General features: G+C 37.9%; 1 protein-coding gene across 2 annotated transcripts in view; it reads right to left on the reverse strand.

Moving 5' to 3' along the window:
• Nucleotides 1-18,649, reverse strand: part of STK32B (serine/threonine kinase 32B) — a 151,626-nt gene that overhangs the window by 37,700 nt on the left and 95,277 nt on the right. For both annotated transcript variants that reach the window (XM_079307148.1, XM_079307149.1), the window contains 2 exons: nucleotides 8,396-8,433; nucleotides 2,127-2,216 (listed from right to left, as the gene is read on the reverse strand). In XM_079307148.1, the coding sequence (XP_079163274.1) occupies nucleotides 2,127-2,216; nucleotides 8,396-8,433 (128 nt within the window). The remainder of the gene's footprint in view (nucleotides 1-2,126; nucleotides 2,217-8,395; nucleotides 8,434-18,649) is intronic.

Raw genomic sequence — 18,649 nt, forward strand, 5'->3', positions numbered from 1 at the left:
ACAGACACACAGATATTTCTTACAGATTTGTTCATGAGGGGGCAATTTAAGAAGACAATTTTTGGTTTGTTTTTTTTTTTTTTTACTCATAAAGATGGAACAATGTTAAAAGTATCAAAGCCTTACACAGATACTTGCAGTCAGGCAAACACACACTTTCTCACAAGAGGCCAAAGAAATATCCTTCTGCAGGAAGAAAGAGTGGCAGCTGAGCAGACCAGCACCTGCAGCAGGTACCATTCCTGCAGCCAGGGACCATTCCTGCCCTGCTCTGGCTTTCCTGCTCCACATCCCAATGCAGGATGGAGGGGATCCTCCACAAGTGCTTGTGGTCATTTGCTGGCAGCAGCTGTGCCTGCCAAAACCAGCCTGGTCTCAAAGGACAGTTTGCATTGCTTGCAGGGGAAGATGACAGCCTGAAACCATATGAGTTTACAAAGAGCTATTCCTGCAATAAAGCCTTGACCACACCCTCAACCTCAGGTGCTGTAAAAGGTTTGAGCAGTGAGTTTGTGAAAGTAAAGTCAGGCACAGGTGACACAGAGGTTTCCCAAGTCAGCAAAAGGTGCACATTGCCTTCCACAGTCCCAGCCACCTGAACAGCACAGGACAAACTCAGAGGACCCCTAAACTCTAAGAAGTTGATCTCATTTCAGCATTTCAGGTCACTGGCTTTGGCAGGAAAAGCTGCAGAAACAGCTGGAAGTATCCTGCCTTGCCAGGCTGTTGGCCTTGTTCTTTTCACATATACTGCTTTGTTCCTGTGTGTGTGGTGGGTATTTCACTTGTCTGAATGGTCTGGAAACTGGCAGGGTTTCTAGAGAAACATTCAGGTTCAGGTATAATGCATTCTGCCTAAACATTTAATAAATGGGGAAATAGGGAATATTTCAGGCTGAAATATTTGGGGCTAATGTGAAGTGGGATTAAGCAAAGGCTGCAGGAGCTGACTCACACCATGCTTAGCATTACAAGATAGGCATCTTAATCAGAACAGCTAGGGCATTTTTACAACACAATATCAATTCATTCTGTTTTTTTCCTAGAAACCATTTTTATTCGGTCATGCTGCTTGAGGACAAATAACTCCCTAGCAATTTCTCAGCCTATTTCAATCAGATTTCAAAGAGGTATTGAAGCTTTAGAGATAACATTTTTTCTGTCTATTTCCTTAAATTTGCCATAGGAAGAAATGAGAAATCCTATAAGTGCCTCTGCTGAAGGAAAGGCTGGAGAGTCCCCCATATCTGATTAAACATAACAGGATCCACATGAGAGTAAGAGTTTATAAACTTTCAAAAGGGGAAAAAAGCTTTCATCACATCTCATACTGTCATCATTGTGAAAATCACAAGTCATGTCATAGAGAAACTGCTAAGTTTCCTTGGTTCTGGTACTCAGCAAGTACCATGCTTGAAGGTGATTTTTGCTGTCTTCTTACAGCTCCAAATAAATGCAAGGGCTTTTGCAGCATCTTTGAATTTCCAAGAGGTGAGGAAGGTGCAGTGAAGAGCTGGTGGATGGTGTGATAGCCTTCATAAAGGAAAGGAGACAATTGTTTTGGTACTGTTTTTTCTTGTGTGGCTAATGAATATGGTGGAGATCTGATGAGAGGGGAGGAGGCTTCAGGAGTGGAACAACTATGTGAGTTGAGGGGAACTTAGACCACATCCATTAGTGTCAAAAGGTAAAATATTTTCCCTGTCTCCCATCTTTCCCTTGACCTCCTAATGCTCAGTATCCCATGCCTGTGCTGTGCTTCACCTAAGCAGATATATTGTTGTGCAAATATATAATATTTGATATGATATTTGATATAACATATTGATATCTTACCTCAAGATGTGGGAATTTACAGAAAGTAACACAGCTGAATTTTTCCTGAATTTTAATTGATAAAACCAAACAGAACCTGACTAGAGTGTAGAGATCAAGCTCCTATATAAAATAACATCCAGATAATATCCTCCATCTCTGAAGATTTCCACTGCTGACACAAGTATGTACTGTCAAAAAAGTTGATCACATCTACTTTATGCTTTTACAACTTAAAATCCTTTTGCCATACCATTACTCAGCCTTAATGTGTAACTTTTCTTTCATTTTTTAATGCCTTGAAAACTTACCCATATAGGGTTTTGTGCCAGCCATAGAAGAAGCTTTTTCTGAGCCTTTCACTATGGTTGCTACGTTAAAGTCAGTGATATGAACGTGTCCTGCAATTACACAAAGGAAAAACAGAAGTTAAAATAGCAGCATCATACAAATATTCCTCACTTTATCTAACATTTCAGTGATAATAGAAACACAATTGGAAAGATATGTAACATTAATGAAAACTTAATATTAGATGTTACTCTTAACTAGAAAAACTAATTTGGGAGCACAGTGATTTAAACTGCACTAATGAAGCTGAATGGCCCAAGCATTCCATTACTTTTTCCTGGGGTAATTTATGATTAGCATAGGTTCAATTGCTCCACCACTGTGAAGTAATACTTGTTAATCCTGGTTTGTTGTAGGCACATAAACTGAATAGAAATCCAGCTTGAAAATATGTAGAGTTTTCATTTGACAAGTCTTCTGTTAGATTTTGCATCTTTGCCCAAGGACTAGTGTTGTGATGTGTGTGATCACGTCTGGCAATATCAGGGATGACAGGGATAAGTACTCCCTTCCCCATCTTAACTCTACACTCAGATCAGGATTAATATATCATGTGTTGAACTAGACTCCTGAATGATAAATCTGTGTGGTTTTATTTTTATCAAGGTCTCAATCTCATTCAATCCACAGAATGGATCAGGGCTTGGGCATGATGAGTTGTTAAGCAAGGGAGGTTTTTAATCATGTTTGTTGCCAAAGATGAAAGGAGTGCAACAAATGAGTGATGTATTTTACCCTGGTCCCTGATGGAGAAAGAGCAGTCTCAACAAAATGCCATACTGCTCCACAATCTAACCTAGATCCTGCTCAAAGTCCACAGGAAATATATCAGCCAAACTCTAATTGTTCAGCTATGCATGTGTGAACTGAAATTCTCAGAGGACCCTAATCTGAGCTGATTTTGAAGGGGGAAAGGAAGAAGGTACTTCCCACTGCTAAACTTAAAGCTGTTTCTCCAAATGGGAGACACAGTAGAAGTTTTCAATGAAATGGTTTGCCTGCTTTCTGCAATTTTTTCAAAAAATCCTGCCTGCATTTTATTGACACTTTTATCCTAAGATGCCCAGGCCAGGAAGTCCACTACACATGGCAGAGAAAAACTGTGAGCCAGTGAAAGCCATGCCTTTATAAGATGTGGGAAGTGTTAGGCTGCCATAACAAGAATTAGTATTCACAGCCCAGCTTGACATAACAATTCCAAGGTGGTATTCCTACTCCCTGGTGGCTGGAGTGCAGCATATTTGCAGTTTATCACTGCCATCATAAAACACTGTGGCAGAAGGCTTCTTGAGAATGATAACTGAAAAACATAAAGCCACCTCATGGCAGCAGTTTAAAGCAGTTCTGTGTACACTGTAGAAAGAAATGTTGCAAGGATCTTAGTAGCTTAATGCTTTCTATTTTTTTGACAGAATATAAATATAAATATAAATATAAATATAAATATAAATATAAATATAAATATAAATATAAATATAAATATAAATATAAATATAAATATAAATATATATAAATTCTGCTAATTAAATGACAGCATTGTAAGTGATGCTCCATCAGAGTGTCAGAATGACTGCCCATTGCAAAAATGTCTTGTTTATTGAAATTTATCCATACCAAGTCTGTATCTTAGTATAATATTGAGAACTAAGCAGAATTTTTGTGTCTCTTGGATTTAGCTCTTATGAACAGTGAAACAGAGCAGTGCACAACAGATCCAGGTGACCTAATTAAATTCAAGTTAGTCCAGGGAAAGAGCTCATTGCTTAATCCTTGGAGCTGCATGACCCCATGTATAATAAGATGATGGTAGAGAGAAGGGAAGAAAAAGCAAATGACCACATTCCTTTGCCTTTCTGCAGAGTGGCTTTTTCAAACCATCCCAGACTGCAGATTTCACATACACCAACACATATATTTGAAGAAGAAAATATCTCAGTGGAAATTGTTTCAAATTTAAATTCCTTCAGTCAGCTTCCAGTTAAGGCTTTAACTACCCACAGAACAGAGTATGACTTTGGAAAGCTTTATGCAATGTGACTTTTATGTCTCACTTTTCAGCACGACCTGAAATTGCAGCATCTGAGGTAAACAGTAGATGATCTGTGTTTGGATTAATTTTTGAGCAAGTCGTAATGACAATTAGAACAAGTCCTGAAAGTTGGCTGGGGCTAGCTGACTAACATTCAGCAGAGGAAAATGTACATGACTTGAAACCTCATTGAATTTCTCAGAGTCTGAAACCAAAGGGTGAATGTGATGTCAGAGTGAAGAAATATTGTACTGGAGTTAATGCCATCAACTCAGCAGCACCAGAGCTGATTGTAAATCTCAGAACAGTAACATTCTGAAGTACAGTCAAATCTGATTTGCTTTCAGAAAGCCAAACCCTATGAAGAATTCAAAAATCTTATCTGGGTTCATCTGTACTATGTATGAGAGCCTAAATTTGTACCCACTGAACTTGGCATGACTTGGCAGTCTGACACTCATCACTAGGGAGATTGGGAGAAATTGCATGGCTGTAGATGTGTTCAGCAAGGCTGTGCACATCAAAAAGTTTGGCTGTTGGTATGTAGGCATATGAAGGTTTCAGATACGCTTTCAAAATCTGGACAGCTTCAGACAGATAAATTACACTGGAACCTTTTGTATTATGAATCAGCATTGGAGGATTAAACAAGATAAAGTCCCTGCAAATTGTCTCACAGACATCAGTATACAGCAAAAATATTGCCAGTTCTGGTATTCAGAAGTTAATGTTGAGATTCCAGTAATTTATTTTTGGGTAGGTTTTTTTCATCTGATTTTTGGCTTTAATGCCAAGATTGCTCATTGTCAAGAAATCAATTTACTGATCTGTTTGCCACTGCTTGTTTTTTCTGCATTTAAGAAATTCTATATCTCTGACATCTTAGTTAATAGATCATGCAAACTTTTAAAGATATCTTTTATTTCTTTAATATTTAGAAAAAAATGCAACATGGACCAGACTTAATAGATTCCAGATCTAAATGCTGTCACTTCAGTTATTTTGTCTAAACCATTAAAATGAAAGGAATAGAAGAACCAGAATTCTGTCATTGAGAGAATTCTAAAATGCTTTTCTCTGTATAGTACAATTGAAATAGTTCTCCTAAAGCACCAGGTAGTCCCTTCAGCTGTCACTGGAATAATTCTGTTTCAGATATTTGTTTGCAGAATGAAGAATTGTGACTAAATTTAGAGATTAGTGCTAGTCATAAGAGGAAGAGCTTTCTGGGAAAGCTGAGAAAGAAATATTTAAAAAGGACCTTTATTTATTGAATTAATTTTCTTAGAGGGTCTGATTCTGGTTCAGAGAATGAGCCCTGAAACTGTCCCTACTTTGTCTCCTCATGGATAGAATGTGTATTCTCTCCAGGAGACCCTGCAGTCATCCTCTGATAGGGGCTGAACACTGTTTTTAATGGCTGGTTATCCCATTCTCATGTACCACTATGATTTTCAGGATCATCAAACATTTATTTCCACTGATGCATCAGAACATGTGACCAGCAGTGTTGAGATGTGACTTTGATGAAAGGCATATGGAAAAATTCAGGCTTTTCTGTCAGAATGGTTTTGAATATGTTGTATTATGTTTTTTGTGTTGTTGTTTTTTCTAATTTGTAAGTTAAGTTGATTACTTTTAAGAAAAATCTTCTGTTTTCATTACTTCTCTATTCCTGAGGTATGTTCCCCAAGCCATACAGATAAATTACAGTGAAATAAGTTTTACTGAGTGCAAATATCTATAATATGTATTCTTGGTTTATGTTATGAAAGTTAGCCAATTTAACTGCTTGAAGATGTAAGGTGATGTGAATAGTGTAACAGTGAATTTTGACTTCAGCCAGAATAGGTTTCTTCAGGGAGGCCAAAGAAATCCAAGTCACCAAGACAAAGTCTCAGTCAGAAATGTCATGCATATCCAATTACATGATATTTTGTGCAAGCATAGTTTGTTTAATGAAATGTAAGAAAGACCTAGGGGTAAAGTCAAGTGTATGGGAAACTGTTGTGCCATCTCAGAGGCCACAGGCTAAAATTAAAGTTCCTTCCTGTACACCTGGTTAGACTCATATTAGGTGATTTGTTATGCTTACTCTGCAGCCAAATTTATTTATGGTGCATATATTCAGCACATTTTTCCATTAAGTGAAATCTGATGATTTTGTTAAAATCATGTTACTATGCTGCAGCTTAATTAGAGCTGTTAGGGTCTTCAAGATCAGCTTTCTTCTTGCACAAGGACATCACTTCTGTAAGGCAAGCCTGAGGCAATTCCCATGGGACAGACACTTGTCCGACTGATATCACCACATTTAGTGAGTTACAGAGTAATGACCTTTTACAGGCTTCAGAGAATTCCTTCCCCCAAACACATGGCAGGTCTTTGAGCCTGTTTGAATCCATGGATTGGCAACTTCTGCTGACCAAGGTTTGTGTGCTTGTCTGGAGGAGTCTGCTGTTTCACCACTTGTCTGTTCCTCACACAGGGCACCAGTGGATGATGGACACCTGGCTGACACCAGGCGTGGTTTCAAGCATCAGCACTTTATTATTCCCCAGTACAACATTTATACCCTGTTTCCCACACATGCACAATCCCTGTGTGCCCTTTTCCTCTTTTGTGGCTGGTCAATACACATCAGCATTCTGTGCTTCTTTTCCTTCAGTGCTGTTCACCTGTCTCACACAGCTGCTCCCAGAAGGGATGAGGCTCAGCCACAGCTCCCTTCCCTATGTCTCATAATCTGTTCTACACTTGTCTGCAGGTGTGCTGTGAGGGAGCAGTATTCTGCTGCTTTGCAGAAAAGAGACTGTCCCTCCCAAAATTTCCAAGTTGCCTACAGATAACTTTGTTACTGAATAGTTTATAATCCCAAAATTCCCCTTTCTTTTGCATTGTAGTGCTCACTCTGGTGTAAGTTCTTCTTTGTGATGCCTGGGTCTCCAAAGGAGAGCTCTCACAGGAGGCTGGTTTTGTGCACTAATTGACCTTGATGAGGGACAAGGAGAAATAAAGGTGACTGTGCTTCAAAGGTGTCAATCAGAGATTTAACATACTCATTTTCTGTTGCTGTTGACATCTTTAATTCACCAGGACTTAAAGGCAAGATATTTCTATTTCATGCTTGTTTGCTGATACTAGAGTCCTGGGAACATTAGCACTTATGGATCTGAAGCATTAAATTACTGAAGTTCTAGATAGTTTAAAACTCCAGTAGTAATTAGCTTTATTAGCTTCCATGTTCCCAGGAACAAACCCCATCTATGCAGAATATTACCTCTTTAATCAACTTTAACTTGTATACCTAGCAGCTCTGCAATGGATTTTGAAACATAATGCCATCATTGGCACAATTTCAATATTATAGTTGCTCAGAGATTATCTGCTTTTATTCAATTTTGGAAGTAAACAAAGCACAAGACTTTCCCACAGTACTTGCTCCTTTTTCCTATTAGGCTTTTTCCTCTACGTATTTCTGTTCTAACTAATACAGGGTTAATGCCCTCTTTACTTATATTTCTCATGTTTTCCTATAAACTGTTGCAAGAAGATACATGACATTTTAGCTAAATACTTCTTGGAGAGAATATATGTTTAAAATTTAGGTTTAAAGAAATCAGCTGCTTTTCTCTCATGTCTTTTATCTACAAGAACATGGAGTTGGTAGTAAAAGTTCAAAGCTGTTTATTTCTCTACTCCTATTTAAGTCAGAACTACATGTAGGGATACAAACTCTGCAGTCAAATTTCCAAAATCTCGATCTAGATTTTAGAAAATTTATTTTAGATATCTACATGAAAAATAATTTGCTGTGTGGAATTTCTTAGCCCTTCAGAAGTTCTAAAAGAGAAAATTAAGTGCTTGGTACTGTTCTCTTGGTAAGCACCTAAAAAGGGGTTATGGTGATTCATAGAATCCTGTTAATAAAATACTAACTTCTTTTTATCGAGTGTCCCTGCTGATCTCAATTCATATTAAATTCCTTTGTATTCAGACCTTGAAAATTTCTGATGCAGACATTTCCTTGGCAATAGGAGGGAGAACTACAGAATCAACAAGGTGTTTGTTCTCGGAGAGCTTTCTGAGAAAGCCTGAACTTAGGTAGAATTCAACATTAGAGGTAGATTTACAAAACATGCCATGAGCATGCCACTGAGATGTCAGGTATTAGAGATTCTGAGAGAAAGAAATACTCACCATGTTCATCCAGTAGTATGTTGTCAGGTTTGATGTCCCTGAAAAATAAGGAGAGGAAAACATTACATTTTGTACCCAAAAGAAATCTGCAATTTTAGTTTTCCCCACTTGGGTAGGAAGACTAAGTCACTTAAATCGTTACAAACCCAATGAAAACCATATAATACATAGAGGCAAATGATTTTTATCTACATATTTTTGCTGCCCTGAGAAAACATGCATACTAAAGAGGCTCTCTGGGTTTCCATTTGCTGTGGGGTTTTTTCATATGGTTAGCATTGACATGGGTCTGGTTTTCAAGATCATGTGCTTTATTCTTTATAGCAGCAGTAAAAATGAGAAGGCAGATTTGAATCTAGAAGGTACCTGGTTGCTTCAGGGACTCCACACTTGACAGAAATCATTTAATTGGAAACATAGGTGGGTTACCCTGTCTGCCAGCCCCTGCTAATCTGCCATGCATGGTCACTCACATACAGCAGAGTTCTGTGATCTGTCTTGTGCTAGTTGAGTATGTCCAGCAGCTCTGCTTTCACTCCCAAATCCCCACTTGGCTGTCTGTAACCAAGTGCCATGCAGGGGAAAGGAGCAGGGAAAAGGGAAGGTGCAGATTAGGACAGGCTGAAGCATCAGCTCAACTCTGCCATTCTTGGCACAATGCTGCCCTAGAGAGTTTCAGGGTTATTTTCTGTTGACCTAAATTCATGCTGCTGTGAGGAGGGATGGAAACAACTTTTCCCCACCACTGCCAGGCATTCTAACCCTCTTTCTTGGTCCAGAATTATTGCCATTGGAGTGGATCTGTTCAGGGAAAATTCACCTCTCTGCTTTGCTGGTTGGGTTGGGCCCTGGTTTGACCCTGTGGCTGGGTGAGCAAGATGTGGCAGTGCTGGGTGGCACTGCCTTGTCACTGCAGCTGGCACTTCATGCAGTTTGGAAACTGTTTGTTCTGGGTGAAGCATTGCCAGAGTGGCAGAGGCATCTGACTTACCTTGAGCAGCAGTTTAGACCCTTAGGCTGAATTTCACACATCTCAAATATCTTTCTATCTTTTTTTTTTTTTAAAGAAGATCAGTTCAAACAATTTGAATATCTGCTATGATATTGCACCATTAAACAGATTATACATTTTTATAGCCACCAGAAAAGACATTGACAAATCCACTTGACAACTGTATGTATCATCAAATACTTTCTTCATTCAATTTGTGTCTGTAACATTCAGAAAGTTGAGTGGCAAAATTAGATCTGTGCTTATCTTTCCATGACTAATTCAGGCAGTGGCTGCTACTTGATACAGATGTTCACAAACCAAAAAGCCTTTTCCACCTAAGGCATGTTCCCACTGCTGGCTTTGCTCATTTTGCTCAGAGGCAGGAGGCAGCTGGGGGCAGGCACCACAGGGTGCATTGCCTTGCACACAGCAGAGCAACCCCTCAGCCCCTGAGGCATCCTCAAGAACTCATAACCCTGCCTCAGACTTCCAGCAGGCTATTTTAAACTGCTTTTACAGCAAGGAAAGGTCGTGTGCTGTCTTAAGGCAGAAGGTAAACAAGGTGAGACCTGCTGTTTTGGGGTCACACGCCTGGAGAAGTGTGTTGCAAGTTACTGGGTGTATTCAGAACTGAGGGCTTCTGGAGTCTTTTTTATTTAGTTCTCCTAGAAAAATACTCTAATTATATTCACTAAGTCACTGTTTTTTGGGGTTTTTTTAAAGATAAATCCTCTTTAGTTAAGCAGTTTAAATTCAAACATACTAAGTGAAAGATTGCACATCAAGTTTTCTGAAGAAAAATTCCTATTAGCAAGATGTTTAAACAGCAGGGTGTGAAATGCAACAACTTAACTTCAGGGTTTTCTTGTTATACACATCCCTAGTTTAGAGAATTAATTGAAACACTCATTTCAAAATCCAAAGCACTTTGAACCAGCTCATAGGAGAAATTGAAAGATTTTGCATGGATCACACCATGGTTTGGAATCAGACATGTCCTGGGTGTCTCTCTGACCATTCATCTAACAATGACCAGCAGAACTATGGAAGCATCTTTGACACTGAATTCACAAATATGACTTTGTCAGTCTCTACCATTACCACTCTAACTCTTTTTGTATGCAGAAATATCAGAGCTACATAGAAATTAGAGCAGAGAAACCTTCAAAGTCTTTTGCTCAGTGAAAGGACAAAGCACAACTGACATAAAAACTGGCTCAAGAAACTCAAAGGTGCAAACAATTGAGAAAAAAAGAGAAAAATCCCACAATTTAATTGACACTTCTTGATATTGCCTGTGAAATAATTTCTAGATTTCTTCAATTGCCTGAGCTAAGAATATAAAAATAAAGCTGCCTGAAGGATGAAAGCTGAGTAAGGAAATGCTGCACATAATTTCCAAGTAGGAAAGAACAATTAGTACTATATATAAGAATTAATACTAATATAGAAGATACAATTGGTATCTTCTATCATATCTAGCCTGTGTGTGCATCCCATGTGCTGGAAGATTTTCTCTCTGCATGGAGTAGAGCCATGCACATGGCTCAGCTCCTGTTCACTGCATGTGCCAGTCAGAGTGCCCTCCCTGCCAAGGCTCACAATGGGTAGAAGAATTAGGTTCAAGGATCTGCAGTTTTAATTACCTTCTCCATCAGTTTCTTTCTGATGTTATTAAGGGAAGTAGAAGGAAGTTTTCTAAATCAAGAGGTGGAGAGGTCATGCAGTCTTCATCCTTGTTGGTTTTCAAGATCTGCCTGGATAAATCCCAAATAACCTGTTCTGATCTGAAGGCTGACCCTGCTGTGGGAAGATCTGGAGGTCCCTTCCACCATGAATTAATCTGAATCTGTGAAAAATAATGTATCCAAGTTCAAGCACTGTCTTACTTCCCCTCTTTTTAACTGCAAGAAAGTTCATGAAAGATTGAAGAAACCAGTGAGAGAAATATATATGTGGAATTTAGTGAGTCTTTGATATAGTCCATGGCAGTTGGCAGCTAGTGAGAGCTTTCACCTCTTAAATTCTATCATGAGGCTTGAATGCTTATTAAGAAAATACTAGGAATAAATAGCCATTCTTCATCTTAAAATGAGGTTAAAATTGAAATGCTCTGTAGTTCAGCACTGGAGAGGTGTAACACGATATTTATTATCTATGTAAGTGGAAAAGAAGGAGGATTATAACACATGAAGAGGACTCTGAGAAATCTCAGTAGGAATGACCAAATCCAGATGCCTGTGTTGCCAGTGCAGTGTCAGGTAAAATTACAGGAATATATATATATAGATATATATAGATATATATATATACATGTATGTATGTATACATCAAAAGGGGAGAATCTGAATTTGACCATAATGACCATAAATAACCTCCCAGAGGTCATGCTTTTGTCTCCCTTATTAGATTAAATAATCATTAAAAAAAGAATGGAAAACATGTGATGATGCCACTTGCTCTAAAACTTGAAATTCATTACAATCTCAAAATCTCAAAAATAGTTTCATGTGATATGATCAATCAAGACTTCATAACTTTTTGTGTCTGTTTTTACTGACTGGACTTGAAACATCCATCTGTAAAAGAAAGAAGTATCTCTGGTGAATTGAACCATGAATTGCCCAGAGAAAAAATTGATGGCTGCTTCATAGGCTATCACTTCACATTGATAGCAACTAATTTTAAGTACAAAAAGGTTACAAAAGGTTACAAAAAATTATTGACAAAAGGTGCTGTGCAGTAATTTAAAATAATGTAGGTATTTTTGTTTATATAATTTCTTAGGATCTGTAAGGAAACAGTCAAAAAAGAAAATATCTAAGGACAAAAAATAATTCTTTGTGAATAAAGAACAAATAGATCAGATTGCTTTGTAAGCAGCAGAGACCTGTAAGGTGTGATGAGACAAATAATGATATCTACATGGTTGAAAAATCTCATCTATTTGCTTTTGGAACATGAATGTGTATTCATATTCCATAAAACCAAAGTAAGCTAAACAAACAGTGTTTTATTTATTCAACAGAGAATTAAACTCAAGTTGATTACTACAAGACATAATTCCATAAAAATGCTACTGAGGCTTAAGCAAAGGTTTAGCCATTGATGTGAATAACAGAACTCCCAGCTAGAGTTACTCCAGCTAAGATCAAACTAATTGATTAAGGAAAGCACTGCTACAGCAAATACAGACACTGTATACCCTTCACCTTTTTGAAACACACCCATAATAATACAAAACACAAGAACTATGCTTTTCCTTAAACCTGTGAGTATTGAAAAAGTAGCACTGTCCATCTGTTTTAGTCAGCCTTTCAATTTTGCTGCAAACTTATGCATACCACAGACAGTTTCTGCCATGTTTAATTTTGTTGGGTTTTTTTGCTTTTGCTTTTGCCTACATTTTCTCATCTTATCAAAAGATTTCAGGTGTTTCCAACACAGAGACAGCTATTCTTTGACAGTCCAAACAGCTTTTTAATATTATCAGTATATAAAATATTTCCACTTATAATAGTTCTGTATAGGTCAGAATTTACCCTTCATTTAGTGTCAGCAATTTTCATAAGGATGCAAAAGAAGGAGGATTGAGGCAAAGGCCCTTGAGGTCAGTGGAAGAATTACACCAGATTCAGTCAATATTGTTTCCACTCTGTTTCTAGTACATTTTTCTCTTTTGTCCTAACAATCCAACTGTTGTATATGATAAACCTTAAAATATTGAGTTAAATGTTTCTCTTAATCATGCAGTTTGTGTCTAATGACAATATTTTTTCCTTACATAGAAATAGGCATTAAGATTAATACTAGGTGCACAGCAATTCTCAACAACCATAAAAAGGGCAAGGAGTTGGGAAATATAAGCTTCAGCTATGGATTATTGAGTTCACATGAGACATCACTGGATCAGAGCACTGAAGTGAGCCATATAATATATGATAAAGGGTTTTCTCCTGGTTATGGAATAAAACATAAATAAATTTTGATTTTCACAGAGAGTGACCTTATTTCCTTCCTGTTTGTTTTTACACTTACAAATAATACAAATGTCCAAGGCATGCAGTTCATAAAAGAAGTGACTGCATACATATTGAGGTTTTCTTTAGCTGAATTTATTGATGCTTTGGAAAAAGGAAAAGTCAATATATATTAACTACTGTACAGCCAAGAGATTCATTTTTCCATACATGTTTTTTTTTCTGTAAGGATGGCACAGAAATGAGGCATCTTCCAGAGCAGAATTGTGCAGGGCATTACCAGGAGGACTTGATTGAGAAATAGCCTTAATCTTTTCTTCTTTTCGTCCACACCTTACCACTCATTTATCTTTTTATTTTTCTGCTCCTGACCAACAGGTTTCCTAGTTTCCAGAACTGTCCAATGGTATTAAAAAAAGATGACAGTTAGAATCTCAGAGTTCTTTACTTTATTTACTCTTAGATGAATGGGAATGAAAGACTTTCACTGCTCCAGACCTCTGATTGCCTGTTCACATATTACATCTCACTTAGATCTCAGCAGCAGTTGCTGCCACTTACTGTCCTTTCATAAAAAGATCTTCAGAGCTTTCTGTTCCTGCTCAAAAGATCTTCAGAGCTTTCTGTTCCTGCTCAAATGAATGTTGCTACATTATATGATCCTGTGCATCACTGTAATTTTGAAATTTAAACAGTTCAGTAAAACTGAAAATAAGCTGAGAAGACGAGACATTAGATTATTCTGTTTTTCTTTGCAATTCCCACTCCTGGGTTTTAATGCAGAAACAAAAAACCCATAACTACTCCCAGCTACTTCCCTATGTACATTTAAAGAATATCTGGACACCTGGCTCCAGGCTTGGGATTGCAGTGCCAGTTACATAGGAATAAGCTACAGTGATGCTGAGCTGTGTGGTGCCTGGAGTTCCTTTCTAAAATAGTTTAGTACTATTTTTTACCAGGTGTCCATGACAATGTTGGATTTTCTTAACACTTGTACTAGCCAGTTTTATATAGCTCTGAACATAAAGCTGTCAAAGAAGATACCAAACATGTTTATTTACAAATGCCTTAACTAGAACAAGCTTGTTATTTTCCAATTTTATCCCCATATGAAAATATACAAATATGAAAACATCTCCAATTCTTTCCTTATAGCAATAGGTGGCAGTAATGATATCTACATTTCTCTGGATGGCCAGTGGGCTTTGGAAACATTGCATTTGCCAGTTTTAGCTTGGATAAATAGTTACCCCTGGTTGAAAAAAATTACCTTTTTAAAATAAAGGAATCCTATAGCTAACCTTTCAAACTTCTGGGTATATATAGCCGGATAATAGTCTTCTTTGGCTAAATTCAACTTCTGAATTTGCACAGATGTCAAATGAAAATAAAAATATTAAACACAGACTATTTCATTATATAGTTCTTATTGAATAACCAAAATTGCTTTACCACTGAGGTAATTATATACTGCAATAGCAAGAAAAATGGGCAAATATTATTGAATGTTATAAAAGCTAGAAAGATTTGCCCAAAGGAGTCTGAATCTGTACTTTGTCTCCTCTGTGCTACATTGTATGATATCTCAGAGAACAGGATTGGAACTGCAGCCTTATAAACTGAGCTTTTATATAACAAAGCCCAGGCTATATCACACAGGATTTGTCTTCCTGACACAATAGTTCTTTTTCAGCAAAACATTTACAAGCTCATACAACTTGCAGGCAATCTAATGGTTAGTTTTCATTTTGCCTGAAGGGCTTAAAGTAATGACAAATGTGATGCTTCTTTTGCTAGAACTGTTTTCTAGAGTTAACATTACACAGGTACAGGTCTTGCAATTCCACACAGAGCTGAAGGGAACCTGGGACAACTGTCAACCCTGATAATGCCAAACATCACCGCATTTCAAAGAAAAATCTTCAGCCAAATGCTTCTTCAGATCACTTGGAGGAGTCATGCAAAATCACCACAGAGCAGTGATTTTTGATAATCTCACTGCTGATGACTCTATTTTTTCTGTGTTGTAGAGTCAAGTATTACTGAGACCTTCTGTGTGTACAAGTGCAGGGGTGAAACCACTCCATGTGAATCAGCTTTCAAGAGCAGGTGACACCTCCAATAACTGTGGGAAGGGCACAACTCATTAGGCATTAATTGGAGCGTGGCATTTGGAAAGAATTATCTGGTACAGCAGGAAAGTGTATGCAGTGCAACGGTGATGCTTCCTTCCATGACCCTGTGTAGAGAGCTTCTGATTAGAAATAAGGGAGAATGTACTTGGTGTGCACTCTGCCAGCAGTTGCAAGACTGTCAGTCTCCTTCCAGCAGAAGGCATAGGCCCTTGACAATGTTCACAGGCAGAAATCCATGCATGAAAATAAATGAGAGAAGAAAGGATGACATTTGCCCTCTGCCTAAAGACAAATCAGGAGAGCATTGTTACTGATATGCACATTTGGCTTAATCTGTTGTAAAAAGCCAGCATTGTAAGTGTGGTGTGCTGTAATGACTGAAATTCATATAGCTGCTCCTTTGTTTTTCTCTGCATGAAATACTGAATAGATCCATTCAGATGTGTTGCATCCCCAAGAGTTTGCTCAGCTTATTGGGCAAATTCAAAAAGAAAATTAACAAATTTTCAAGAACACAGGTGTGCTTGTCAGCCACTATTCATAGTGTGTAATTACTGTGTAATATCCCTAATATTTACCTTAAACCCTCTACCAATTTCTATACCTAAAAGTTAATGCACCACCTGCTAGAACAACAGTATCCACAATAATATTATCACATTATTTAACAGCTCTTTCCTCCTTCCATACCATAGTACAATCAATTGCAGTCAATATGGCTGGCAACTAAAGTGTGGTTCAGCACTGCGCTCTTCATGTGCAGGGCAAGGAAAAGAACAGCAACTTTTGAAGGTTTCAGGCTTTCAGCAAGTGCCTGGGCTCAATGTAGCAGTGAAGTTCCCAATAAACCCATTTTCTGCTGATCTGAGTTTCAGCAGCACAGGGCAGCAGGGAGAAAGGCTGCAGAGCAGCAATCAGGAAACAGCCAGGCCAGGCTGTGCTGTTCACTCTGACCTGAAACCCTAAATCACCCTCACCACTGACAGCAGTGTATTTGGACCTTTATTCTCAAACTGACCACCTTGCATCCCATAATGCACATAACCAGGACATCTCACCAAGAGGATATTAAATGTGTTCCACAGACAAATGAATCTGACATCCTGCATATGCTTCCCCTTCTAGGTCACTTTATTAATTTAATGAATGCAAAAGTTTGTTGTGGTAGACCAGGAAGGGAGGTGCAGTCTATTCTACAAAAGAAAACTATGTTTCATAAATTATTAAAAAACTGACCTGCTATTACCTGAAATGTCAGTAGCATGTCCCACAACACTTTGCTATGTTGAGCTTCGCATAACTTAGGAATAAACTACTTGTAAGAATTATTTTGTATGCTTTTAAGAAGGAATATTGCAAACAAACTCTCAGAGCAATAAATATGTGTATTACTGCATATTGCTGTTTAGAATGGATGAGATATGTCAGGCAATATTTCACCCAATTCCTAGTTCAGTACACCACCCTTCTAAGAAGTTTCTCTACTCTAGGAGTTGTCAATAACATATTGCTTGTTGCCTGAAATCAAACAGCCAAGTATTCTAACTCCTCTTGAAGAATCTGGATGAGGAATCAGATATTGGCAACACTGTTTGAGCCCACAGATTGTAGTGCCAGCACCCTGGTTAACTGGATTACTACTGGAGACAGTAGGCTTGAAGGTGAATTTAGACTCTGTGCAGAGAAACTGTTGTTACAGTAACTACTTGCACTGAAATGATTATAAGCATTATTCTTGCTATTTATTCAAGTGGAAATAGATATGGGATTCCATGGCTATATGTGATCTCAGGTTAAAACACTTGGATTGGGTTCTGTTGTGAATTAGGCATCTATATGCCCATTTATTGCCATTAGGAGTATAAATATCACAATCACTGGAGTGCAGAAGCCATTCATATGACTGCCTATTTTTAGATGAACTGAAAGCTTTATAGATTCTTTTAGCTTTATAGATTTGTTGACTATGTTGGCTTGTTTGGACAGACAACTAAAAAAGTATAGAATCCCACATTTAAATCTTGGTGAACTGTGGACTAAGTTTTTAAAAACATAAGAAAAAATCCTGCATGCTGTGTGAAATTGTGGTACCAACTAGGGATGTTCTCAAGCCAAATGATTGCAAGGTGTTATCAGAGAAGTGCAGGCAGGTGTTTAAGCCTCCTGCAGGAGCCACGCTTGGGGCTCTCATTGTCTGGTTTGACGTCATCTCCCACCATCAGCAACACAACCCTTCATACATGATTAATTATGCTGTATTTAAAACACCTTGCACACTTGAGAATTTTTTAGTTGCTGCCATCAAAAAAAAAAAAAAAATCCATTCTTCTCATCTGCAGCATGAACCTTCTGAAGCTCTATATTGTCTTGTATCTGTGTGGGGCTTAGTGGGAGATGTCTGTGGAAGGAGCCTGGGGGTTCCTTGCTTCCCTCCACAAGCTCAGCTGTTTGTGGCATGCATGGCAGTACCACACAAAGGTACAACTTTTTGTTGCTTGTGTAAACTGAAGCCACTTTTCAGCCTGGGGAGTTAATATCTTGTCTCTTGTAAGGAAACTAGTGACCAAGTGTTTCATAGCAACAGGCAATGACCAACCCCATTAACTGAAGAGTTACAGTGGATTACTGTGACTGTATAGGTTCAAGAATCTCAACAACTAAGGCTTAATAATTCCATTTCTCAGCTGTAGATCTCATATGCTATTCCTTTCTGACACGGTCTCTTCCAAAAGCAAATATTAAACAATAATGATAGGATAAAATGCTGTTTGCTGGAAATGTACTTCCTTAAGTACATGCTCATAAATCTTAGTTTCAGCAGTAGAGGTACTCTGGGACTTGGGGAAATAAACTGGTACTTTAATTAGTGTTAACTCTCTTTACATATGTAAGTGCATGTGTTTGCATTGGGGTGCATCTGTAAAGCATTTCTGTGGCTTAGGAAATTTACAGGAGACAGTTGAAGAAGCACCACTGGGGAAAATTCTGCAGCATCTCAAATTAAGAGGCAAGCTGTAACTCTCTGTGGGTTTTAAAGGCAGAACTCTAGATAACTAATACATTTAATTAGCATAAAAGCTGAGCGACTGTATTAGCAATTGTTACTGATTATTGACAATAAATCAATTATTTTTTCATTGGA

The sequence above is a fragment of the Erithacus rubecula genome (genome assembly GCF_903797595.1).
Source record: "Erithacus rubecula genome assembly, chromosome: 5".
Classification (NCBI taxonomy): domain Eukaryota; kingdom Metazoa; phylum Chordata; class Aves; order Passeriformes; family Muscicapidae; genus Erithacus; species Erithacus rubecula.